Source organism: Cyanistes caeruleus, chromosome 3 (assembly GCF_971803275.1).
Source record: "Cyanistes caeruleus chromosome 3, bCyaCae1.hap1.1, whole genome shotgun sequence".
In the NCBI taxonomy this organism is placed as follows: Eukaryota; Metazoa; Chordata; class Aves; order Passeriformes; family Paridae; genus Cyanistes; species Cyanistes caeruleus.
Window position 1 is genome coordinate 14,314,750 of NC_141703.1, and position 20,460 is coordinate 14,335,209.

Below are 20,460 nucleotides of genomic sequence, written 5' to 3' on the forward strand. Positions count from 1 at the left end.
GGGATCAGTCTGAAAGGATATCTTATAGTTAAACAGCATAAATTTCCAAAGAGATATTTTTACTTACTGGTTTTACTTATAAAGAATTTATTTCCCAAAGGAAATCATTGCAGATTATCTTGGGAAAAGTTGCCTACGCTGCCATGATATTTTGTTTGCTGTCTGTCTCATATTCCTCAGAAACCCACACACTGTATCCTTCTAAAGGCCCTCCATTTCTTTATGTTTACCACATTGGAAATTCCTTATTTTAAACTGACTGACATTCAGAAAACAGCCATACTACAAAGCTTAGCACAGTAAATCAGCCTGAAGTAGGTGTCTCACTGGACCAGGAAAAGTATGAAGACTTAATTTGTAAACTGGTTTCCACAGTCATAAATTAAATTTAAAAGGTCTGGAAGACATGTTCACAAATGATCCACATAATTTAAATCAGCTCCTTTTCAGTGCTGAGATTTAGGAATGTTTGTGGAGTTTTGCTTTGTTGTTCTTATTTTAATTTATTGCTTCCTGCATGATCACTCAGAGAAAGAAAAAAATTAGGCAGCTGTATACAACTGTACTTCCTACTTCAGAGAAAGGAAAAGAAGTTTCTGGGTTCACAACCAACATTCACCACAGGTAATAAGCACTGAATTACGTGTCTCAGACTTCCAGATCTGAACTGTTCACAAAAAGCCACTTGCTTTTCAGTGGCAAGAAAAAAGTACTCCTAAAACCTTAATGGAAGTCATCAAAACAAAATGGAAAAATTCATCAAGAGCACAGATAGCTTTGCAGGAAATATTATGGTAAGTGGAAAAACATTTAGTAACTCAGAGTTACTGCAATCTTGACCTCAGATAAGGCAGAAGCTGTTGCAGTTTGAGATTGCTTCTGTTCATACAACACAGGCCACAGCCAAATGATTCTTTCCATTTTGAAAGACTCCAAGGAGTTCCTCATCAGAGGCCTATTGGGGCACGAGGAGCATTTGCTCTTAACCAACGTGAGTTACTTTTTAACATGCCTGTGGTGTAGCTGAAAAGGAATGGCTGGCTTCAGGTCAGGGAAAATCTGGTCCAGCCAGGAATGGTTAAGGGGAAGTAGTTGTACCTCAGTCCTCTCCAGGAAAGTTCTATAAGGAACAGTTCTATAAGAAATTTTAACCTAAATATTACATGTCCCTTAACCTAGATTTGGGTCATAACCGAAACCACAAGCCTCTGCTTTTGAGATATTTTTGTCTCTCTACAATTACCTTCTTTACATTCCTCCATGACGCCTGAAATCCTGCTGAAAGATTTCACATACAAGGAAAGATCTACCACTACTTTCTCCAGGCTAGAACTTTATTTCTTTTGTATAGCCAGAAGATCAAAGTGAGTTACACATGTGGTTTGTGGATTCCTCTGAGCGCAGAAATATAAACCCAAGTGACCCTCAAACAACGTATGGAAAAGAAACTAAAGGGGAAATGATGATATGATTTTAGCTTCAATGCATCTTAAGGCAGCTAGAGAAACATATGGGAAGATTATATATATATTCCTAGCCCATTATAAACACAAATCTTAAAAAAAAAAAGTATTTTTAACTATCACATTACATTTTGCAGATCTAGAAGAACCCCAAAATTAATGGTTCTAATCCTGATCCTTTAATCAACCAGAGATATGTAGACAAAAAAATCTACCACCCAGTAGTTCTTAGCTATTTTCCATTGACCTACTACCATTTCCTCTCTTTGGAATTCCCTATTAAGGCACCTAAAACAGTCACCAATACAGAAAAAGTTCTCCCCTATTTTGAAGCTGACACCTGCAAAGTTGTTTGCTATTGCGAGCCTCAAAAAAGCTCCAAAACCCCCCAAAACACACACACAAAAAAAGAAAATGAAACAAAACACAAACAAAACACACACACACAAAAAGAAACTAAGAAACAAACTAAACAAAAAAAAACCCCAAACTGACCAAACAAAGAAACTGCAAACAAACCAAAACACCAAACCCAAAAGAAATAGAAAAAAATGCTTTGTTCTCGAAGCTTGTTCTCAAGCCCACTAACACCTAATGCAGGGCTCAGTACATTACATTACACAGCTACAACTACTTTTTTTTTGGTAAAACCAAATTAATTCTTACACTTACTACCCATTATCTACTGGAAGATCATCTTCTATAGCAATTGCTCTGGAACAAAAAAAATTAAGCTTCCAGAATACTGAAGATACACTTGCACAACCTGTGTAACAGGTCTTTGCACAAAATCCCTTTCTCCGGAGCAGGAGCAGGCTCAGGAATATTTGGGGACCAGAAAACAGATTAGATGTCCAAATAGTTTATTTTAAGTAGCATATTTTTTAATATATAGCCTGAATAAATGTTGCCATCTATATCATACCATCAAAGAAAATCAAACATGAAAAATGTGTCTTTCTGGCCGAGCCATGTTATCACGTTAAGATTAATAGTTTTCCTTTATATGGTAAGTATTTCAGAGCATAGAACTTGCATAATAACCAGGTCTTTAAAGACTGAGGCTTTTTTAATCTACTGAATGTCAAACATGGGATATTTACCATGTGGTACAAAGTTCCACTAAGTGTTCTTGAGAAAGGGGAGATTAAATTTGCTTCCAAGGTCTATTCAGCTCTATAACTGTTTCTCTAGGCAGGAGTTCTTCCTCTTGCTAAAACTTCTGCTTGCAAGGTTGTGGTCATACACAAATTAATAAGTCAGTATTGAGCTAAGAGATTGAAATAACTCAAGAGAAAACACAAATATACCTAGAGGCTGAAGTTAAGCTTGTTATTTCAGCTACCAACACTTTCCATTTTCCTTTTATTTTATTTATAAAGAATATATTTTGTAAAGTTCATGAAGTAAAAAGTTAAGGAGGAGATGGCAAATGCTATATTAAAAACATTCCTGTACACCAACCAGCATTTCACATCTTTGTCCCTGTCTGTGCCAAGGGCTTCCTATTAAATAATTTTGTATAAACTCCCTTTATCTGATATGATCTCTCCATTAAGGAAATACTTCCCACTTGGATGTTTCTTTCTTAGTCTTGCATTTTTTCTAGCTATGTATTGGCAACTTCTAAAGGGACTGCAGAAAGAAAACCAAATAAAAATCTGGCTTAGCATGATGTCCTTGATTAGGACCCGTAAAAAGAGGAAATTAAGGATGACAGTGATGGCTTGCTACTCTATATTCAATTAAGACTGGCCTCTTTGTGACTGTGGTTCATTCAGGATGTGCAGTTATCTAATACAGCCCAATTCTAGCAGCAGAACAATTAGAATGCAAAGCATAACTTAACTTAAAACAGGCTCTGGCAGTATTTTTTTCCTTTCCATGTGACACCTTCAGCAGACTTTAAGCAGAAGTCTTGAGATCATGTACTATGCTGAAAATGAAAACTCATATTCTGAGCCCAAATGCAGCTTTTAAAATACTTAATGATGTGAAAATGGAGTACAATAAGACTGAAGAAAGCAATTGGAGAAGGGCTTTGGTGCCTACACAAAAACCAAAGAAAAATAAGTGCTGTATTTAAGCATTAAATCCTAAAGCTGACTTCTGTTCTGTGGTGAGCTCAAGCCAGGCTCTTATATCAATTAATATGTCACTTATGTACTGAAGGTGGGCAAAGCTCAACAACCACCAACAGTATTAAATGTTTCATGTCTCCCTTTTTTTTGAATGACTCACCTCTAGCCATGACCGTAAGAATCTGGCAAGATTTCCCTACCTAACAATAATCATCACCCTTTCTCCCAAGCTGGTCTGCAGGGCTTCCTGGCGAGGTAGCCACCCTGCAGAATATAGCCCAAAGACAAGTCACATGCAGATTAAAATACCTTTCTTCCTACACATTTCCACCCTGGGGCTATTTTTCCCTCCAGAAACACATTCTTAAGCAGCTTTTCTGTTTCACTGATGATAGCTCAGGTACTTCAGTGGCAGCCTGAATGGCAGTGGGAAGGAAACCCAATAGCCAAACAACCTCTATCTCCGGAAGCCTGAGAATTGCCTCTGCCGAGGGCTAATTGAGTGTACTGGAAAATATCACTCTGGTTTGGCCTTATTATATTTTGCTGCTGTTGGCCACTGTCAGAGACAGCTTGCTGCCCTGGACTGATGATTGATTTGGGAACATTCTTATATGTGTGTGCTGAGCTACTTCACTCTGGTTTAACCATCTGCTGTAGAGGGGAAAGAGCTTAATCCCCTTGTCTTTTCATTTTGGTATGATCAGTATAATTTCATCCCTTCATTCTTAACTGGTAGAACTACCAAAATTCACAGAAGTTCTATTCTTCATCCCAAATTCACTTTATGTTAAACTCAGTATCTCTCAATGTGATTTTCAATTTAAAAAAAAAAGAAAAATATACTTAAAAGAGAACATCAAGCCAGGTTGTTGGATGTCATCCAGTGATGAGAACTGTGGAGATTTTTGATCATCTCAAACCCAGCCAATTAACAAGCTACAGTGAGAAGCCAACCAAATACTTTTAGAAATTATCTATTTACCCTTTAGTTTGAGGTCCACATTGTGTCTCAGCCAGGGATAAACACCATAATTGGACATATCTTCAGGAATAGGGTTATTATATATCCAGCCATCACATGCAAATCGATAGAAGTTCTCACACGGATCTACAGATTGATTTATCTTGCTCAGGATGCCAGCAGCTGTTAAAAAGACACACATAGATTTTGTGGAACACTTTTTTTTGTAAATAGACAATTACAGAAGGCTACAGTCCAGAAGAGATTATTGATGAGAAACAAACAAAGAAACAAACAGGACAAAATATCTGCAAGCAATCTCCTTGAGTGCCATACAGGAACAATGACTGAACTTAGCACTACATGAACATGAGCTGCTGGAGCAAGACACCTGAAGACAGGCTCTCCATTGTTACCATGGTAGAATTAATTGCCTGAGGAATTTAGTAGTGATACATATTAAGTAGATTGTGATTAGCATTTCAGTAACTAAGCAGTGTTTACCTCTAGTTGAATACTGCACAGGAAAACAAATCAAATTCTGATCTACCATACATTGGAAAATATAATTGTATTTTGTGTCTGCTTCCTTTACCAGTTACTATTGTCAGTGAAAGAGAGATGGTAAGAGAGAGATCAGTCTGACAAGCCCAAGACTTGGTAGCTTTTTGGTTCCTAATCACAAAATCATAGAATAGTTTGGGTTGGGAGGAACCCTTAAAGATCACCTAGTCCAACCTTCTGCAATAAGTAGGGACATCATCAAATTGACCAGGTTGCTCAGAGTCCTATCTAACATGACCTTGAATACCTCCAGAATGGAGCATCCACCACTCTCATCATAAAAATCTTCTTCCATATACCAAGTCTGAATCTAACCTCTTTTAATTTAAAATCATATAAAGTGTGTGCCAGATCTGGTACAAAAGCATCTCTGTGCTTAACAATTCAGTTGCTAGTTTTCTGATAACTGGAAAGGAAGCAATAAAATATATCTGAAGGTTTAGACACTCAACATTTTTTTTCCTATTTAAAAAAAAAAAAGACCTATGAGAAACTTTGAGTCAACCTAGTTAGACCAGTATTAGACCAAACTAAAACATTAATTTTAATTGTACAAAATAAACAAAACTGAAGCAACTTGAACAGCGACTTTTTAAAAAGTTTGGGGCTGTCATTCTTTCTCCCTCATTAATAAAGTTGAGTAAAATGCATGATGGGAAAAATTAAACTGTATAAATATCTCATTAACATACTATAATCATGATATAATTGAGAAGATAAAATTGCTGCTTACCAGCTTCAATGCATTCTGCAGTCAAACAGTATTGTTGCTTCGGATGAAACTTTATAAGACCTTGGCTAACTGCAAAATGGAAAACCATAATGAGATCATTTGCAATGAATTTTGACAACTGCAGCCAAATGTTGTGTCCTTGATTGTTCCAGTATCAGTGCAGCCTCTGGTCCCAGTGCCCCTCTGACTGCAATGATTTAAAGCACTTAGAATGTATATTAAGTAAATATTTAGAATGTTCATTATGTAAATACTGCAGCTTATACAAATATTTTTCTCCTCCTAGTCCTGCTTTCTCCTTTCCCCTCTTTGCTCACAAGCAGCACAGAGCAAGGGCTGTCTCTGCACAGTGCCTGGAGCTGCATCACTTCAGCCCTTCTCACTGACAGTGAGCACCAGCACAATACAAACAATCCAGCATCGCTATCATCCTCCAGAGCTTGGAAACACAAGAGAATAGAATGGCTTGTGTTAGAAGGAACCTTAAAGATCCTCTAATTCCAATGCTCTGCCATGGGCAGGGACCTTCCACTCGACCAGTTTGCTCCTTCCATGGTTGGAAATGCCACATGGAGCAGTCTCATCACGCTCTGGAGGGTTTCCATGGCTCCCCTGAGCTGTGGGGCTCACACTGCCCTGCAGCAGCACTGCACTGCCCAGTACAGCCCAGCACCAGCAGGACACTCCCAGGGCCTCCTTATTCCAGCCTGGAGCAAAGCAGATTGCAATGGACACAAGGATAGCTGTGCTTTATAAGGCACAGCCCAGTTTCAGTCTGAACTGTCTCCCAAAAGTATTGTGATTTTTGCTTCCAACAGCCTTGCCAAGAAGAACTATGAAATTGTTGGTTAATTTTGCTCATCTTTTAAAAACATGTATTACAACTTCAACTGAAATTTAAGCACAGGAATTGCTAATTTCAGACACTGCTCTCAGGCAGCAAATATGCAGATAATTGATACTTGGGATTAGGAAGGGAGAATCCCAAGGGATAGGTGAAATAGTTCTCACTAGATGTGCTCAGTAGGCATAAAGAAATGTCTCATTATATCCATTACCTTAATAACAGTCCATGGTAAAAATAAAAAAAATCAAATAACACTGAACAAAAAAACCCAACAATGAAATATCTTATGGTGCCACTGCTTTAACAGGGCTGATAGTGATAAAGCAATTTCTGCTGTAGTTATATGTTGTTCAATAGTGATAGAAAAATGTGAAATATCATTTCAACCCAGGAAAAATTTTTAACAAAAAGTTCTAAAGCTAGAATTGAATATAAAGCTGATCATCTCTTCCAGTCTCACAGTTTTAATAGCAATTAATGACAGAAATAGCTAGTTTTCAAACTAAATTTCTCAGAAAATAGGAATATAAAACCAGTTCTGGACAGCTTCTCCAAAGCTTGCATTGGTTTAGTGAAACACAACACCTCAAACACCTTTGTAAATTAGCCAAGAAATACACAAGATTTTTGATTACAAAGGTTGTAATTGGAATACTGAAGAACATGATAAAATAGAGAAGTGAAGATCTCCAGAATATGATTTTGAGCCACTACAAAGATGAACTACAAATAACGGATAATGTCCCCTTTAATTAAGTGTTGCACTCCTCCCAGCTCACCTTTTTCCCTGCTTAGAATTTAACCCTTTAGAATTCATCCAGGTCTTGAATGTTTGCTAAACTTTTTTTCTTAACAAAGCAGAGAAAGGAGGGAAAAATCCAGACATCATTTCATTCTTAATCTGTAGCAGCCCTTGTGCTTTTGATACTGATAAATAGAAGCAAAGTACCACTTCAACTGGGAAACTTATAATTTTATCATTAGAACAAATTTTTGGCAGTAACATTTTCATTTTAAGTAACAGCTAATTTTGACAGAAAAAAAATTCACAGTTTTGTTCTCTTGCCTTTTTATTGTTAAGATAATTAATCGTGACATTATTGCTTGGAGTTATAGCCCTCAGCATCCCAGCCTCTTCCTTGATAAGCTTGTTTCCATATTCTTAAGCAAATACACACCACAATTGAGTTTAAAAAAAATGTAAAATTATAAGGGAAAAGAGATACAAATGTGCAGAAGCAAATAATGTGAACGTTTCCTGTGATGTGAGAAGCCTAAAGGACTACCAAGTCAGGAGTAGAGGCTCTCAAATTGAGACTCAAAGCTGCCTGACTTCTCAGCCAAGGGAACTGGAGAGCAATCTGTTTCCCCCAAGGAAGAGGTGGCTCCTGTCCTGTCACAGCCCCAGCTCCTGCCAGAGTGTCACAGACAGGACCCCAGCAGTGCTGAGCCCCTGCCCTGCAGCTCCCCACTGAAATCACAGTGAGATCACAGCCAGCTCGAGTAAGGAACAGTAAATTACAACACCTGATTCTCCCACATCCTCCTTAGGCTTGTAGGAGCTATGAGAAGAAAGCAGGAGAAAGCTACATTTCACTCCTCAAGCTGGAAAATTTATTTCAGGTGTACCAGAAACAGCAAATTTTGCCGACTAAATGAAAACTGAAGAAAAAATAACGTCTTGAGGTGCCTGAAATGTTTCAGATGGACAGAAAAAGTTATGTCCATTTCTGCAGTTTAATAAAACTAAAAAAATAGTTTTTTTAAAAAAAGCTCAAGCTTACAAACAAACCATGACTTACATGTCACAATGAGGTGTGGAAACATCTAATTGAAAAAATATTAAACCAAAACAATTTAACTTTTTTTCTTGGTCCTTTAGGTTGAAAATTTCAGACAATTTCCAAACAAATCCTAAAAGCATTTTGGTTGACCCAAGGCCAGAATTTTTACTCAGCAGTTATGCCAATGAAAATTTTGACACTGAATCTATGCCTACAGAACATGCCACAGGCACACTTGGAAAACTGTCAGCAAGAATTAATATATTTCCTTGAATTTTCACACCTGGCCTATGGACATGGCAGTTTTGTCTCTGAGAGGCTGTGGTGGTAAATGTCTATTTTTTTTATTGTTCTAAGCAATAAACAAACAAATCTAGTGCAGGCAAAAAGAAATAAGGTCTCTCCACTATTACTCCCTGGTGTTTATACTGCATTCTTTAAGTGAAAAAATTTTTTTTTCCATCTTGAAATTTGAAGACTCAAACTCGCTCATGGTTATAAAAAGTTTTATTGACTTCAATGGGATCACTAATACAGAAGTTATTTGCCTGCAAATGTTGCAGAAATTGCCACAGAGCAGAAAAACTCTAACCAAGAGTGAGCCTGGTGCTTTAAATATTCTATAGAAAACCTGACATTGTTTTCTATATTGTGACTATAAACAAAGCAGTCCTTTCAAACAAGACCACAAGATCATAAAGGATTGGAGGAAAGAAAAAAATATGCTTAGAGGCAATGTTTCCACCAATCTAGGGAAATCTGTGTTGGTCTAAAGAAACAAAAAGTTGAGCTGAATTGTTCTCAAAGAAGATGAAACTCTGTAAAGTTCTTACAAGATACAACATAGCTTCCTCTTTGGTTGGAGTTTCTAGGCATATTTATACTTCTACACATAATTTCAGAAGTGTAGGCATATGCTTCCAAGTGTTATTCTCATAAAACAAATCTACAGGTAATTTCAGATCTGGGTGAGGAAAAACAAATTCCTTCTCTGTTGCATCTAGTTACAGTTTATATATCTGATGAAAATATTTCAATTTCATACTAGATGCACTCTTTATGACTTTTGTAAAGGCAACTTTGCAATTCATCACAGAACAGAAAGATCTAAAAAACACGCACACATATGCACTATTGAAGCCTTCTACAGAATTTGAGTCAAGCCCTAAATGAAAACCAAATGAAGGAAAACCCAAAAGATTTCATAAAATGTGTGCACTACACAGATTCATTTTCAGGAAACACAGAATATTACTCCACATTGGTCACAACCAGAGAATCCATAATGAGCATAATCTCACCTGTTTCCCTCCACCCTGTGAAAGAACCCAGTTCTGGTCAGAACACATTCAACTGAGTATCCAAATTTAAATTCAGCATTCAAAACGTTACACGAGTTTACATTGCATTTCCCAGCTCTAGGATTCCCACAACAAGAACTCCTTTACTGAAACATATCCCTTTCAGGATCAATATAAAAAAGGGGGAAAGAAAAAGAGCCTGAGATTTTCCCCAGAAGACACTGTGAAGCACAAACACCGGCACCCAGCAGACAGCCTGGGGAGGGCTGTGCTCAGGTTAGAGTCAATGCTTTCACTTACCCAAGAAAAGAGCGGTGCCAAGCACAACAGTGCCACTCACAAAGACACCGAGGGCGATCCGAGTGGCTTTGCTGGCTGCTCCCCTGGCCTCGGGGACGTTCTCTCCTTCCATCAGGGTCGCTTGGGACGTACTTGCTCTCGCAGAAGTCTGGTTTTCCCCTGCTGCTGTTGTGTCAGTGTTTCAACTGTTCACAAACTGTGCCCATGAGCTCTCCTCCTCCTCCTCTCTCCTATTTAAAACTCCAGGTTTCTGTCATGAACCATTTCCTAGGCACTTCCTGCTCTCTCCCTCTCAAAGCAAAATCACATGTAAGATAGTAGCTGTCTCCTATGTTTTGCTCTGCCCAGGAGGAGGAAAGGCAAGCAGTGGCCACAGTTTGTGCAGCCCTTGCTGCCTGTAGAGCCTCTATGAGCCAAGCGCTCAGCAGTCCCCCTTATCAGGGGTTCCGAACATGAGCATTTCACAACGTCGCTGAACAGATGTTTTAACTATTCAAAGAGCTGCACACCCTCTCCAATCAAAGCAGGATTGCTGACAACTTCTACAAACACAAGTCTGATGGAAGGTTTTCTTTTTTCTTCTTGCACTTATTTAAAAAGACTAATTATCTGCTGACTAAAGTTTTCTCTTTTTATACCATTGCTGCTGCATCATTTGGCTTCACCAGAAGAGGTACCCACTCAGCAGACAAATCCCTTTTTAAAGCTTCCTAAGAACTCTTAGAATATCATGTAGCATTTTATTTCGGGAATTTGGTATGTGACACTGTGTGCCAAAAATCACAGTCGAGCAGCACAAAGCAATAATCAGCACAACCTACAGTAAGAGTCCTGATCTAAAAGCTAGATCTGTTTTTTCCAAGCAAGATATTTCAGTCCTTGCTGGTACACAACACATTTTAAGAGATGATCCTATGCTTCCAAGTCAAGTACTACTATGAGCTTAGTGGAAAAGTATCTATTTGGCACTTTAAGATGGTGGGGGATTATAAAAATAATCTTACTTATATGGATTTCTCAGTGGAGTAGACTTAATAGTCCTTTCTCCATGTAGCAAACTTTCTCCATTCATCAAGTAAAAAAATTAGCCATTTCAGGGTGAATTCTCTGAGCTGAGTGTGACATTCAGCCCTCTGAGGAGCTCTTGCTTTCTCGAGAGCTGGACTCTCATACAAAACATAAGGGTGCAGGGAGAGGTATCCCTATGCTCATGCTCTCAACAACAGTTTATGTGCCTGAGTTACTTTTATGGGGACCTAAAAGTCAGCCCCCAACCATCCTGATAAAATGTTACACAAGTAGAGAGAAGAAAGACATCCATGTGTCACAAAATGTGTGTGATGGCAGTTACCAGTTTGGAGACTGAAACCTTTTTCCATATGAGCACCTGTGCACAAGTTGTCCCGGATGTCACATGGACATAAAGGGGAACCCCACTCTATCTAGAAGAAGACTTAAAGTTTGAATGTCCTGAAATCATCATTTCTCAGCCTCCTTTACTGCATTGCTGGGGTCCTGCAAACAAAATGCCCTCAGTTCTTATTCCTGTGCCTCTTCACCAGGAAGCTCCAAGAGGGCATTCTCATTTTTGCTAGGCATAGAACAAGGAAAAAACATTTGCTCCTTTTCACCCGCCTATTGTCCCACATGTAACCCATGATTTTGACATCCATCAGCTGAGGCAGGAGATGGAAGTGATCCTGAAGAACCAGGAGGACCACATGCCTCCCAGTACAAAAATTCCCACTCAGGCATGAATGACTCCATGGGTGTGAGGAGATATCTGGTTATAAGAAATACTCAACACAAGACTGTTACCAGCATAAGTTTTGGAAGGTATTTGTGTGACATTGGTGCAATTGACTCCTCATATCAGAAATCACTATGATCTCAAAGGGGCTGTCAAAAGGGCAGGGTATTGACCGAGAAAATGCATGGCCACAGTGCAATCTCAACATTTAATCCAGTGTCCCTGATCTGAACACTGAGTAAACCTCAGAAGGACCTCTTGACATGTATTTGCTGTTTGACTGTTTTTCCTCTGAACCCAAACACTACAAATGCTGAGCTATTAGACCTATTCATACTGTCAGCTTTATGTCACCCCAACCAACATTGAATTATCATATGCTTACTCAATTCCCCCATAATTTCTAAATTTCAGTTCTTCCCCCTTGAAAAGTACTATACTTGAGTATGTACTGAACATCATGCTCTATCAGTCTTTCATTAGCAGGATTTTGCTTTCATCAATTGCTGCACATAGGTAAAGCCTTATAAAATAAGGACCATGTTACCCTTGTAAAATCATGGCTCAGGCCTGCTACTTAGGCTAAGTAGAAGGGAGCTGTGGGAGAGTGACTCAGCTGGAATAGGGGTAGAGAGACATGAGAGACGTGCTGCGTGACTGGCACATGCCCACGTCATGGTGTATGGTGGTTGGTTGACTTGGGCTTGTTGTGCCTTAAAACTATGTAAACAGATAACTGGCTAACAGCTTTAAAAGGCCTGGTTTTTGCAATAAAGGGGCTCTCCTTTGCACTGCTTGGGGACCCTACATCACCACAATTGATCTCTTTCTAGGACAACATCAATCCAAAAACCAAGAACAGCTTTCCACAGACAAATTAGCAACCAGTTATTTCTCTTTGGAAATCTGAGTCAGGGAAGAGAGAGAAAGGAAAGATAGAGAAGGAGCAGGGAGAAGCGGACAATTCATTCCCCTCTCCCAAACACAGAAGGTGAGGGCTATGGGAACATGGAGCAACCCCAAAAAAATCCAGCAAGCTCCAACTATAGGCGTCCTCTGGTGAATCTGCTCCAAGCAGCACCTAATCCTTGTGGCAAGAAAAATCACAAATCAGCTGCCAGCAGCAGAATTACTTTTCCATGTTTGGGTTTGTGGGCTTATTTACACTGTGGCACAGTATAAAATGTCCTTCCCTCTGGCTGCAGAGTCTGCCTGTAGTCAATAACCCGAAGTTGGTTTCTCCAGCATGTACAGAACTATGAAATTACAGCTAAACCATAAACAGATGCAGGCAACAGCTGCAGAGGTCAATTTCTGGCAGAGTTTGAAAAGGTGCACAGAGTACATGTGAGTACCTGATACTGATGATCTGTGACAGAAGCCTGCAGAATTTAATTTGTGTTTTTGATGAGCATTCTAGGATTTGGTTGCCTTGCTTATCCCAAGTCCAACAGCTCTTTGGCAGGTAGAGGATACACGGCCACACTTCCTGCTGGAACTGCTAACAGCACTCCTGGCCCTTGCAGCCCAATAAGGCACTTAATGAGGCTGTGAAAAGACTCTGCTAAACATTCATAAAACATTGAACAGACATAAGGGGAAAAAAAAGTAATATCTAAATGCTACATACTCCAAACCACACTTCATTCACTCAGAATTCCACCTGACCAAAATCCCACTCAAACAATGGGATCACTCTGGCACTTACAACAAAGCCAGGACAGTGCACACACAATTCTATCCATAGTCATATGGCAGAGTTGGCAAACCCTCTGGAACATGCTCTGGGCTGAACCACAAGTGTCCCAGCCTCTAGAAAATTTCTGTCTGTGAATATATGTGTGTGTATGCATGTGAATGTACACTTACAAACACACACGAGTGTCTTCCACAAGCAGACACAACTCTCACTTCCAGCCATGATGTCAGAGTCAGGGAAGAGCACTTATCACAGCTAAAATCAATAGGACCATGGCAGCTTCTCCTCATATAGCTTGGCTCAAGGAAGTGAGGTTTGATTATTCAATTGATCAACAAAATCACACATATTGCCAGTTTTCACTGGAACAGTCAAAACCAGTTGCGTAGGTGTTGATGAATGTCTGGAAGAGCAAAACAGCTTGAGGTCAGCACATGGTCAGCCCAAGCTTGCTTAAAGAGCTGGTGTGCAATGAGCCTGAGTACTGTAAAATATTTAATCTTTCTGGAATTTAGATAACTTCAAAGCGTATTAAAACAATCATTGATACTTTTTACACAAAGAGAAAAAAATCCCAGTTCAGTTCTAGATGTAAACCCCAATGTAACACAGATAAAACATATTAAGTTACACCTATACATGAGTTACAGACATTGTCTCAGAGGACACTGTCCTCATGGCACACATTAAAGACCTGCCCTATCTGTGAGGTGCCTAATGCACATTAGTGCAAATACAGCTTAACAGGAGCAATCCACAATCACAGCATCACAGCTTTGGTGATGTACTATTGAGCATTTTTAGCCCATAGTAAAAGGAAAACACAGCCACCATTACACTGATGGAAGCAGAGACACCAGATACACCTTGAGTGGTTTCCTCATAGAAAAAGAGGTATATGCTGGCTTCATTGAAAGAGTTTAATTAGTGTGGGTCAGAGTAAAGGCTGTATTCCATCCCATTTCAAGGGTTTCACCCTGGGCCTTGAACTGCTGTTTTGAACTATGCAGCTGTTGTAGCCAGAACCGGGCTTTACACACACAAAGCATGCTCAAGAAAAGCCCAACATGTTGCATTTGAAGACAGCTTGACCAGTTGACATCAGATCTCTGAATTTTATAAATTACACTCCCTTGGCTACAAAAGCTGCCAAATTTCTGTGCTGCAGCCAACAGAAACCATACTCTGGCACTACTTCATGTCCTTTATGCACAGGACAGATACAGCTGGAAATAAATGCCTCTATTGTTTTCCACTGAAACAGCCACATCACAGAAGGCCTCAGAGCATCTGGGAGAATGTGGGTCATTAATTAGGAGTCAATACTGAGCCAACAGGATTTGCAGGGCTCCAAACACTGATGGTGGCAAGCTTTCCCACTAACAGTAACTGCAACTGTAAGAACACCCTGCAAAGCAGAAATCTTTGTTCTCCAACATTCAATAGCCCACATCATTTTTTTCTTTTCCAATTCCAAGTAGACTAAGCTATTCTCATTACTCCAAGAAAAATTTTTCCCTGCTGCAGGAAACATTGCATACTCTGACCAAAAGGTGCTTATATCTAACCCAAACAGCGACTGACTATGAAACCAAACATCTGGGATGATTAAAGTTATGCCACTCAAGTTTGCAAGCTTTTTATTTGCTGCTTTTGAAAAAGCACTTTAATGAAGCAATGCATATGTTTTCAAGCAGAAGGAACTGCTTTAGGTCTTCCGGCAATTTTTCATCAAGAAGCACATCAAATTCTAGCTAAACCAAACACTACTTCTCCTAAAGACCACATTCACACTACAACCAGAGAGTGTTTACACAGAGTCATCACAGGGGCACCCTTCCCATATGTCATCTTGCTGTATAGATTAAACAAGGGTACATGCTGACATGGGCTGCAGAAAGGCATTTAAGTTGGGGATTAAGAAATATACAAGACACCCTGGCATAACTCAGAGCAAATTTTTGCGCTTTTTTCATATAATCTACAGTGTGACATAGGCTGTAAAGACACTGAAAAAGACACTGCTGGGAAATGTCACTTTTCCAGTGACCACAGCTGTAGGTGCAGGGAGATAGAACACAAATAAATACCTGTTTCCTTAAAATATTGCATCATTCCACCAGAGCTTTACCCACTTATTTTGCTTTGTCCAGATGTTCACTCACAGCTGTCAGTCTATTTATATGAGTGGAAGCAAGAAGCTTGGTTGCCAACGGGTTTGTGTCCCATGGATAAATTTTCAGGTGTGCAATGAGATGTGCATTCACTGGCATTTGAAATTAAAAGAGGAGGAGAGCCACCAGCCTTGCATGTCACTGCTTTCAGCATCTACCAAAGACATCCCTCCACAGTAACCTCCTGTCTCTCAGAGAAGCATGACTGCCTCTGTAAAAGCAATGGTTCCTGCCTGCTCTCCCACCTGGATCTCCAGCAGCACAAATCTGTCTTTGGCAGCAATGGAGCTCAGAGACAGCTGCAGCCAGGAGCAGAGCAATTGCTCCACAGAGGTGCCACTGAACAGGTAACAGGCACTCTGTCACTGCTATCTACTCAGAGCTTGCTTGTGCTAACTTTTGTAGGAAACCAAAAAAAGTGAAGCAAAAGCTCCTCCAAGTGCTTTAACCCCAAGGCAGTAGAGCTCAGCAGTCCTGTCAGGCACAAGCTCTGGTGAAAGCTCTTCTTGCACAGGGGCTGTTGGGTCACATCCCTCTGCACAACAAATGCACCTAACCAAGGGCTTGTAGCAGAAACCAGTGATCATTTCATCCAGGCAAAGACTTATCAGAATTACTATCTTTGAACCCAAATCCTCTCTGTTAAATTTGACTGAAGTTGGCTGACAAGGTCCAGTATTACTTAACAAGGCTGGGTGGGAGAGAAGGGACACAGAGACAGGAAAGCACAACCTCTGTTTTCAGAAATCAGCCTGACAAACAAACAAACAAACCCACAAAAAACCCCCAGCCACAAACCTGAAAAACCAAATCTTGCACTTCCAGGGTATTGCTACAGCTAGCTCAGGGTCTTCCTGAAGTTAGTTTTATTTCAAAGCATTTTATTCCACTGAGTTCTTTTTCTTCTTCATCTCAAAATGAGATTAAAATTCACTTTGCCAACAGCTAAAAGCTAGAGAAATCACACATTAAATATGATGTCCTAAATAAAACGCCCCTTGACAACGTGAGATTTTGTGTGTATTAATTCAGTGGAGGTATTTCTGGATACTGCCTGTTCTTGTCCTCATCTTGGTGCATATATAATGCCAAGCAGCAGCCCCTCAGCAGAGTTTAAATGTATTTAGTCAGCAAGTTCTCTGTAAAGAGGAGACCAGAGTCAGATCAGGTTGAAACCACAGCATGAGGCCCCATGGAACAGGATCATCAGGACCAAACATCTGTTTTCCTGAAACTGCAGAAATCCTCAAAAATCAGTTAGGCACCAACTATAATTACCTTTACAAGACAAATTGCTATGTCTCTGACAGCCCTTTCCTTAAGTTTCCAACATCTCTATTTCAAATAAAGCTTTGTTGTCTTCTTTACTATTAACAAAAGGTTTTAGAACAGAATAAGGGTTTCTGTACTGTTAAACATACCCAAACTACTTGTTATAGATCAAAAGCTGGATCGTTGCATGGTATTGCTCCCCATAAACTTTCACTAACCTAAGAACAAGTAGCTGGATTAGGGAAACTGATGAAAGGGCCTCAGTATGGCTCTAACTAGCTACTCTTAGACATTTAAATAACCATGCAAAGAAATTAGCAATACTGTTAGCAAAGTTAATAACAAAGACAAAAATAGTCATGACCAAGCTTGCTGAAAGGGAAGGAAAAATATGCTGAGGAAAGCTAAATCCTTTTCTACAACTTGCAGAAAGGATGATGCTCTTCTGAAAAAGTTTCCTTAGCTTCTTTAAAATGAAAATTATAGAATCTTAGTCCACAAAAAGCTGCTGATAAATTCACAGGTCTTTAATAATGTAATGCTGTTTCTGTTGCTAGTTCTTTGAAATTGCTGCAAACATGATCAGCTTCTTCCTTGGCTGAAGTGGTTGACTGAAATGGGACATTCATTATCCAGCTTTAAAACAATGCTCAAGTAAAACTTTCATGAAGATTGTGCTTTTAATAAGAAAGTGATAGATAAGTGTCTTGCAATTTGGACTACCAACAGAATTCAGATTGGCCAGAACATACTCACAGCATCTGCTTTACCTAAGAAAAAGTCTGCAGGCTGGCAGTAAGTTCGCAAAAACAAACTAGGAGTATCAGGGTTTGCTGAAGCAGCAATTAATTAAGAGCCTGGAGAGGCAAATTCCATCTCCCCAAAACAGAGAAAGCACTCACAGCCAGACTACATCAGGACTAAAACACACAAAAGAATTTCCTACTGGCTTCCCAAACCTGACTTCACATCTGGGTAAAGCCCCCACCATGTTCAGGGCAGCTTGGGACAGAAGAACACTGTTAAGACCTTGATGAGAATTTCCGTCTGCCAGGGGCATCAGAGAGAACAGGATCCCAGGCTGTGTAGCCAGCCAGAACATGGTCCCACAGCCCAGGATTTCAACTGTTTTAAGTGAGAGCCCTCCATTTCCTCACAGATCTTACACTTCCTAGAGGCTCCTGCTCCTCTTACACAGGCCTTTCCTGACTTTCTCTGGTTCCAAGTCTTTCCCTAGAAAAGCAGTCTGAAAAAATGCAGTGTAACATTCCTGCTTTTCCCCATGGTGCTGACCATTGCTGAAATGAATTCATTCCCTTTGCTGTCACTTCTCACATTTTTCAGAGCACCAGAACACATTACCAGGAATGATGCAAATGCAGCTCATTTCACTCTGAGTCAATCAGATAAACTCACACTCCTATCCAGACTTTCACAGTGTGACGATGCTATGACTACATTTTCTTGGGGTATTCCAGCCTTTGCCTTTGGAAAAAATGCTCTTAAGAGTTCTGGAATGTTTTCAACCTCATTTCATAAAAACATTTATGGCTTGCTGTTTTTATTTTAACCTCACTTTTCTTCCCTATATATGGGTATAAAAGCAACTATAAAACATAAATTTAAGCCAAATAAAATACTGAATGAATGAAGCTCATCCATTGTTGCATGAATCTGGATGCACTATAAAATACTTAAAGCTATTCAAATATATTTTGATCACCATGACATAAAATGTATTTTAGTGTGTTTGAAGTTCAGATGTATTTGAGTATCATTTGTTCACAATTAAATGATTAAAAATGGCCAAATTTCTGTTCACTCGCTGTCTCCAGACAGCAAAGCAGGTGCTGGAAAGCCAGATCAAAAGCATGATCCAGACCTAGACCATGTTGTTCTGTTCTCCCAAACAGTAAATGTTCAGTACAGAAAAACACTTCTACTGGATGAAGGAACTTACCATGGCCCACACAGGTAACTCACTGAGGAGGGGTTTGCCTTTCTGACAGAGTATAACAGTACTCCTTCTGCAAAGGTATCTAAAACCACATTGCTGATTTTGCTTGTAGTAAAAATGAAATTAAATAACAGGAATCATGTTTCTTTCTTTTTTAAAGAAAAGAGGAAAGAAAGTCAAGAGCCAGGACCAGGAAGCCCATGTTGCACAAAATGGATGCTGTCCCCATATTCTTTAACAAATTCCTTCTGAGAAAATGTATCTAAAACTTGAGTGGTATCGTATTTTTTAATCTAACCTGAAAAGAACAAAAAAAAAAATTCAGTCCATGTACCCAAAATCAACTGGGACATCCAAATTGCTGACATAAAATTTTATTTAAAAGTTTTGAAGGTATGAATGGCAACAAGTAACTGAAAAGCAACACACCCCCCTACACTGCTACATCACCAGCAGAGTATTGACACAGGTAAAGCTTTTAATTCGCACTAGATCAAAGATACTAGCTCACTTTTTATGTGAACCAAAGTGTTCAAAGCATTTGAAACTTTTAGATGACTGAAATCATAATACCATAGAATATCTTTAGTGGTAGGAACCTATAAGTAATTCAGTGGATGGGGTCAGAGAAAGACAAGAAAAAAACAAGGGGTAGCCCCTTTAACAACTCCTCTCCATACTTCTGAAGCAAGAATAAACCATGATGCTCTGCAGCCTTTAAATATTTTTTCCATATGCTACACCTGACATGACTTGCTCCTCAATCCCACCACCAGTTCCCATTCTTGCTCACCACTGACGTCTGCCAGCACATGAGGAGCCAGACAGGTCTATTTTAGGCACAGACAGCTTTTTTTGTCCATTCATTTCAGCAGTGTAGCTGAGCAACATCAGTTTCCCATTTCCCTTTAACGTCTCTGCTTGCTTGTTTATAACCCACTTGGTTTGTCATGGCCATGGGAGAGCTCCCTGAAACTCTCAGGGAGCAGAGGGAACAACACAGGCTGAGGCCAAAGCAGTGAGAGTGCAGAGGTAGCTGGGACCATTCACTAGACACAGCTACTGGAATAAACAACTTCACAGCAACCCTCTCCCATAAACTGCAGCACTGGGGGGACTGGGTTAAACAGACCTTAAAAAACACTCCAGTCAAGAAAGTCTGAAATATTTATCTTTGAAAAGTTACAGCTAATTAAATTTCCATATATCACATAAGCACTTGCAGCACTTCTAGAAATAGAAGTTTGGCCAGACAGGGGACAGGAGGGTTACCATCTAACCTCAGCAAACCTAAGGGTTAGGTCTGCATTGGGAGCAAGCTCTTAAAATAGTTCTAGCTCAATACCTAGGCTGAAAACACACGGTGCAATAGAAAGGCTTTGGCAGTAGTTTGGCTCTTTCAATTTAGCTCAAGAGAACAACCTCTTTCATGGTTCCAGAAGTTCCAAAAGTTGTTAGTATTTTCATGCCTCCAGGCCAAGCAGTCAGCAACTTCAAAATGGTTTGGATTCCTCTGTTTTAATGAGGCTCTCTCGCGCCCTACTTACCTAGAAGAGCACTGAATTCCTCTC

General features: G+C 39.6%; 1 protein-coding gene across 3 annotated transcripts in view; it reads right to left on the reverse strand.

Annotated features, from left to right (window-relative positions):
* PHEX (phosphate regulating endopeptidase X-linked) overlaps positions 1–20,460 on the reverse strand; it is a 105,968-nt gene that overhangs the window by 84,638 nt on the left and 870 nt on the right. For 2 of the 3 annotated variants that reach the window (XM_086879907.1, XM_086879906.1), the window contains exons 2-3: positions 5,806–5,874; positions 4,530–4,691 (exon numbers count right to left, since the gene is read on the reverse strand). In XM_086879907.1, coding sequence (XP_086736033.1) covers positions 4,530–4,587 — 58 coding nt within the window. In that variant the 5' untranslated portion in view covers positions 4,588–4,691; positions 5,806–5,874. Of the gene's footprint in view, positions 1–4,529; positions 4,692–5,805; positions 5,875–10,037; positions 10,765–20,460 lie in introns of those variants that run through there. The other variant, XM_023918494.2, reaches the window with a different exon arrangement.